Below are 7,216 nucleotides of genomic sequence, written 5' to 3'. Positions count from 1 at the left end.
ACTCTTTTTCCCGTGCAGTACTTCCCAGAAAAAAAATAATTTTTGAAAATGTTCACAATTTTTACATTTCTTTCAATGAGATATGGATATTTCAATTAGTAATTACTTGAACAAACAGGCGCTCGTGAGGTGGCGTTTTTGCTACTAATGATTAAATACAAATAACAGCACGGCCATCCTTAATTTTGTAAATCTTACAACTGAATCTCGCTACTCAAGATTTAAACATTATAATTTACAAAAAAAACTGTTTGCTTTATATATCATAGGTTATTCAGCATAAAACTTACCACAATGTAAATTAAACATTACTCAACATAAACTTACCAAAATATAAACTAAACATTATGCAATATAAAACTTACCAAAATATAAACTAACATTACTCAATATAAAACTTACCAAAATATAAACTAACATTACTCAACATAAAACTTACCAAAATATTAACTAACATTACTCAATATAAAACTCACCAAAATATAAACTAACATTACTCAATATAAAACTTACCAAAATGTAAACTAACATTACTCAAAATAAAACTTACCAAAATGTAAACTAACATTACTCAAAATAAAACTTACCAAAATGTAAACTAACATTACTCAACATAAAACTTACCAAAATGTAAACTAACAATATTCAATATAAAACTAACCAAAATGTAAACTAACAATATTCAATATAAAACTCACCAAAATGGTCGAAGGTTCTCCATTCATAATTAGTTTGATTAATGGATATTTTAAAGTTCGAAGGTTCTCCATTCATAATTAGTTTGATAAATGGATATTTTAAAGTTCGTAGGTTCTCCATTCATCATTAGTTTGATAAATGGAATTTTTGTACACATATAAAAAATGTGAAAATTGCAAAAATAGGACAGATTTTTCCGTAAATACATAAAAAAAATATTGGAAAGTTATTTCATATGTACAAAATCAGCCTTCCATCATAAATACTTTCAATCACTACTAAATTGGTCGCATTAAATGTTGTGAAAACTGGAATGCAGTTTGAATACTGGAACTTGTTATTTTTGTTCATGATCCCATTCGAGTTTGTTTGGTTGTTTTAGAGCAAAGCCACATTAGGCTATCTGCTGTGTCCACTGCGTTGTAAGTCCGTAGACATACTGCTGTCTCGTCGATGGTTTAACCCTACTGGACGCATCACATTTTTTAGGAAATCACTTGTTTGAAATTTTAAACTTTGAGCCACTTCTGGTTTTTTCTTGGTGGTCATCTTTAGCTGAAGAAGTTTTGAACAGAGCTGATCGATTGCGTTTTTTTCCAGTTTCGACAATCTTTCCATTGGAGAAAACTTCGTTAATTTCGGCCAGTTCTTTTGCTCTCTGTCTTTCTTGAATTTTTTGTCGAAGAGTAAGTAACGTTGAAGGGCTGGCGCCGGTTCCATACTTTACGTGCTTACCAGTTAAGATTCGATTTTGTTTCTTTTCGGCACCGTTCACGTTTTCGTCTTCCACCGGTAAATTATCCTGTTTGGGAGAGCTTGCGGCCAAAAACTGAGGCGTACAAGCAGGCGAAGGTGAGAGGCGGAAGGTGCTCTTCACTTCAGCTGGTGTTCCGGTTATGGCTTCGTGATTGTGATACATCTGCATTAGATAAGTGTAATATCCGTACACATTCCAAGGATATCCGGACGGTGTTATTTGGCGTAATTTCTTCAAAAGAGTATTTTTGTCATTGGAGGTAACTAATGACGTAGCGTTCACTGATTCTAAGGTAGAAAAATCAGAAGGGTTAACCAGAGAAGGGTCGCAATAGTTGTTGCCACGATTTGTGAGACTTGTTGAATGTTTAGCTACTGTTGTTACGAGGGGCTTTGGATTGCGTAATGAGTTGGAAATATTTTGGCTTAATGGAGAATGATAGTAATTGTAATAATTTCTTAATAATCCCTTGTCATTTTCAGGAGATATCGAACAACTACGACTTCCCATTAGGTTCCGATTAAAATCCTTATCTCGTAAAGAATGTTTTGACCATAGAGATGAATCTGTTTTAAAATTGGGTGAAGAACTTGGCGTTTCGCTATCTGATTTGCTTCTTGACCTGTCTAAAGCGTGACACCGTTCTTGCTCCATTGCATTGCTGGAAAAACTACAAAAGCTTGCTGACCTTCTAAGTCCAGTAAAACTTCGAATGTTCTCCGATCTCAGTGCTATACTAACAAATTCTTCTAAACGTCGATGAGAATTATTAACAGACAGATCCTCTGGTAACTCCTCCTCTTCAAGCACGTCATCGTGTTCGCACCTGTTTGGGAGAGTTTGTGATACTTTAGCCGTATAACTATTTTCACCATTAACTCTGTTGGAATGTGGGAGCGAAGACTCCGATACATTAAGTAAGTCGTTTTTAGTAAGACAGAATACTTCGTTAAAAGTATTTGAATCGCTTTTACTGTTCCTAGAACTGGATCTGGAATCACACTGCTGAACTACCCGCCTATCCGGATAGCAACTGTAGACGTTTCCTTCTTGAGCTTTCCTGCTTTCATCCTCACTACTGCGGTCCAGAATTTCGTCATTTTCAACTGAAGACAGTTTTTGAAAATTGTTACGCCCCGAGGTTTCGACAGGGAGAAGATTTCTCTTAGGGTAAGGGATTCGAAGAAGAGCATCGCATACAAAAGGAACACTCGAAGATGACAAGATAAACGGAGTTTGGGACATTTGCTCTTGAATATCTTCAATGTTTGAGTTTTCTGTGATTAAATGTCCTCGAAATTCTTGCGGCTGAACTGAAGAGGACGACACTGCAGAGGGCGCGCCATTAAAACTCGCAATCTTCGGCCATTTCGTCGAGGTTGGGTCTTGTACACTCGTGATATTCTTTTCTCTGAGGTTATTTGCATTTCTAAAATATTTCGTTTCCCATTTCTTAACGCGATTTTCTGTGACAGATTTGAGACTGAGATCTATTGGTCCATTTTGTTCTCGAAAATAAAAAACGCCCGTTTTATCCATGATGTGTCGTTCTAATATTCCAAAAAATTATAATGCAAAATTCTTCAACATGATATTTAAACAGCTCATAACAGATTTCATTTTCCGCATGACAACCAATAAGAGCTTATATATATATATATTTTTTGAATAATGAATTTGACCTTCATAGGGCCTGGTTTGACGTTCGGGAATGTAAAGATAAGAATCATTTGCCTGGTAGAGCTCTATCAAGTAGTGCCCGTACAGGGAATGGAACAGGTACCCCAGACACACTGGTTGCAAGCTCGCCTTTTTTTCTTTTTTTTTCCCTTGACCCTATATTTTCTCTGCAGACAGCGAACTCTCCAAGGTCACCCTAGCGGATGCTCAGCCGACAGCGATATTTGTGGCATGCGCTGAAAGAGACCAGGGTGGGGCTTGCTACATAAAACTGTCGAACAACTGACACAGGTTCAGAGAACATTAGCTATCACACGTGGAGTCCGAATTGGCGTGATTTAAATGGTTTAAAATGTTTGTTGCTGAAACGTGCATCGTTCTTCAGAGGAGTTCCTGAAAAATATATATATATATATAATGTAATTTATAACAATACAAATAGGACACGTTATTTTAATGATCTAATTTTAATATTGTTATTAGTTTGGTGAATATTATCGTAGTCATTTCATTAATTACGAAATACTTTCTTAACTTTCAGACACGAAACTGTAAAGAGAAAATGAATTAATTCTAAACTACACATATATATAAACATAAATAATTCAATTTGTAAAAACAGAAACTAAACTTGTCATTTCTCTATCTATGTCAGTGATTCTCAAAGTGTGGTCCGCAGACTGGTCCATTATGCAAGTGACATCAAAAGCATTGTCATTCTCCCCACTAATACAGATGTTTTTTTTTGCGATGATAAGCGAAAGCGGGTGGGGTAGGACCGGTAGGTGGTCCGCAGACGAAGAAATTTGAGAGCTACCGATCTATATAACGAAAACGTATGTATAGAATGTCACAGTCATAGCCGGTAAGTCTTTTATATTATTTTGAAAATCCACAGGTTGAATATAGTTGTTGAAACACTGAGAAAAAAAAAAGCCCACAATTAAAAAACAAATATGGTTTGGCGTTCCTAAAGACAGTCATATAAACACTGGTAAAATATCAGTTGAAAATAGACAAGACAAATATTTCAAAATATGGTTTAAAATAAGTAATTGCAGAGAGCTAAACACTTATAAAAGTATCACAGATAAAAAAAATACGGTTACCATGCATAAAGGCAGAGAGTTGAATTTTAAAAAAATATGGCTAACACACATAACAGCAGACAGCTAAACTTTAAAAAAAAAAGGTTAACATGCATAAAGGCTAACAGTTCAATTTTTAAAAATACCCTTAACATGCATAAAGGCAGACAGTTCAACTTTAAAAAAATACGCTTAACATGCATAAAGGCAGACAGTTAACTGTTAAAAACTATGGTTAACACATATAGAGGCAGACAGCTAAACTTAAAAACGGTTAACATGCATAAAGGCTAACAGTTCAATTTTTAAAAAATACGCTTAACATAAATAAGGCAGACAGCTAAACTTAAAAACGGTTAACATGCATAAAGGCTAACAGTTCAATTTTTAAAAAATACGCTTAACATAAATAAAGGCAGACAGTTAACTGTTAAAAGTTATGTTTAACACATATAGAGGCAGACAGTTAAACTGTTAAAAATTATGGTTAACACATATAGAGGCAGACAGTTAAACTTAAAAAAACGGTTAACACGCATAAAGGCTAACAGTTCAACTTTAAAAAATACGCTTAACATGCATAAAGGCAGACAGTTAACTGTTAAAAATTATGGTTAACACATACAGAGGCGGACAGTTAAACTGTTAAAAATTATAGTTAACACATATAGAGGCAGACAGCTAAACTTAAAAAACGGTTAACACGCATAAAGGCAAACAGTTAAACTTTTGAAAAATATGATTAACACGCATAAAGGCAGACAGTTATTATTTTATATAGGAAAGATTTCATGTACACTTCCTCTCTCACGCAGTTCACTGTTCCTGGGATTGGTCTGGCAAACAGTGGATAACTTTATTATAAAACATTAATTCACAAGCAACTGTAATTCATCTTTTTCTTCTAGATTTTAAATCAAGATTCTTCACATAAACGTAATACATATTTTCCTAATCTATAAAACTCTGAAGTTTCACGAAACATGTCGAAAATAAAATGTAAGTCCTGCAGAAAAATGAAAAGTTAAAGGAGGCAATAACACTCATTCGTGCTGATAATTATAATAATAGCACTGATTAATTTTTTTCATTAAATTCAAATACAAAATTATATATTTTTTCTGTTTCCAGTATCTTTAGTCATTTATTTCCACCACTTTCTTTCAAAATTATGAGTTATTTTTAGGTGTGTTCAGACAAAGGCAACATTCACAATTTTGGGCAACATTCACAAACGCATTATTATAAAATTATAATTGTGAAATAATGAACTATGAACGTTGTGCTACGTAATTTTGTTTGTTTGTTGTAAAGCGGAAAGCTAAACAATGGGCTATCTGATCTGTTCCCACTAGAGGTATCGAAACTCGGTTTTTAGCCATATAAGCCTTCAGGCTTACCGCTGAACCACTGGGAGGCATGTCTTACGCAATGTCATTATTACATTAAATATTTGATAATTTCATTCTGCCACAAATACCTAATATTCGTTACATTATTAAAGTAGAAAAAAATATTATTCGTTAACTGCTGTTAATTCAAATGTTTCCAACTTCAAAGTGTTAAACTTTCAGAAAAACAAAAATATTTGTGCGCTCGCGGCAAATTAGATCCATTTAACACTGTAAACAAATATATATAATGTTTCTCTTCGCCGTATATGGATTACACAAACAGTCCGCTTTTGGTTTTGTGAACTATCTTCGGCTTTGAAAAATGGATTTATACCACTCGATAAAAGACCATTAGCCCCTCAGTGGCACAGCGGTATGTCTGCGGACTTACAACGCTAGAATCCGGGTTTTGATACCCGTGGTGGGCAGAGCACAGATAGCCCAATGTGTAGCTCTGTTCTTAATTAGAAACAAACAAACAAGAAGACCATTAATCTAATTTTAAATTTGGCCCCCATTATGTGTCTCATTAGTCTCCATAATTAGGAAAACCTGGAACAAGGACTGTCGTTAGTTCCTTACATGTTGAACAAGGACTATCGTTAATTCCTTTCATGTTGAACAAGGACTATCGTTAATCATTTTCATGTTGAACAAGGACTATCGTTAATTATTTTCATGTTGAACAAGGACCATCGTTAATTCCTTTCATGTTGAACAAGGACTATCGTTAATTATTTTCATGTTGAACAAGGACTATCGTTAATTATTTTCATATCGAACAAGGACCATCGTTAATTCCTTTCACGTTGAACAAGAACTATCGTTAATTCCTTTCACGTTGAACAAGGACCATCGTTAATTCCTTTCATATGGAACAAGGACTATCGTTAATTCCTTTCATGTTATAAAAGGACCATCGTTAATTCTTTTCATATGGAACAAGGACTAGCGTTAATTCCTTTCATTCTTTATTAATTAGAAATTATTTATTATCATTATTTTAAAAACGTAGTCTTAGGAAGATACAAAGATGTAATTAATTTCTAATTTATTTTTTATTTTCAGTGTAGTCCCCTAGCGGCTCAGCGGCAAGTCAGAGGGCTTAATAACGTTAAAGGTCGGGGTCCGATACTCGCGGTGGCCAAATCACAGATGACCCATTTTTGTAGCTTTGCGCTTAACAACAAACGTTGGCGTAAGGAAATTAAATCAAAAATTAAAGTCTAGAAATATAATGGCATTATTACACGAAGGTTAGTAAACGCAGGTGTTTGTTTAAATCTACTTCCTCTTGCAGGTGTTTGTTTAAATTTACTTCCTCTTCTTAATTAGAGGAAGATTATCAGTTTGGCCTTTTTTATCACGTTTAGCTAACTTCTGTTAAGAAAGTGTTTGAAGTTAGTTTTGTTGTTAGTTTCCATGAAGAATCAAAACTGGTTTGGAAACGTGGAGAGCTGACATGTTAGTTTTATGTTGAGTAATGTTAGTTTACATTTAGGTATGGTTTTATATTGAGTATTGTTAGTTTACATTTTGGTGAGTTTTATATTGAGTATTGTTGGTTTACTTTAAAATATCCATTTATCAAACTAATT

At 34.0% G+C, this 7,216-nt stretch overlaps 1 protein-coding gene across 5 annotated transcripts in view; it reads right to left on the bottom strand.

The window, feature by feature from the left end:
• Positions 1-701: 701 nt before the first annotated feature.
• Positions 702-7,216, bottom strand: part of LOC111087520 — a 56,448-nt gene continuing 49,933 nt past the window's right edge. For 4 of the 5 annotated variants that reach the window (XM_022394423.1, XM_022394420.1, XM_022394424.1 and 1 more), the window contains one exon: positions 702-3,529. In XM_022394423.1, the coding sequence (XP_022250131.1) occupies positions 1,193-2,995 (1,803 nt within the window). In that variant the 5' untranslated portion in view covers positions 2,996-3,529 and the 3' untranslated portion in view covers positions 702-1,192. Of the gene's footprint in view, positions 3,530-3,767; positions 3,958-7,216 lie in introns of all 5 variants that reach the window. The other variant, XM_022394422.1, reaches the window with a different exon arrangement.

This window comes from Limulus polyphemus, unplaced genomic scaffold, assembly GCF_000517525.1.
Source record: "Limulus polyphemus unplaced genomic scaffold, Limulus_polyphemus-2.1.2 Scaffold2253, whole genome shotgun sequence".
NCBI classification, from domain to species: domain Eukaryota; kingdom Metazoa; phylum Arthropoda; class Merostomata; order Xiphosura; family Limulidae; genus Limulus; species Limulus polyphemus.
This window is presented reverse-complemented; position numbering and strand designations above follow the sequence as displayed.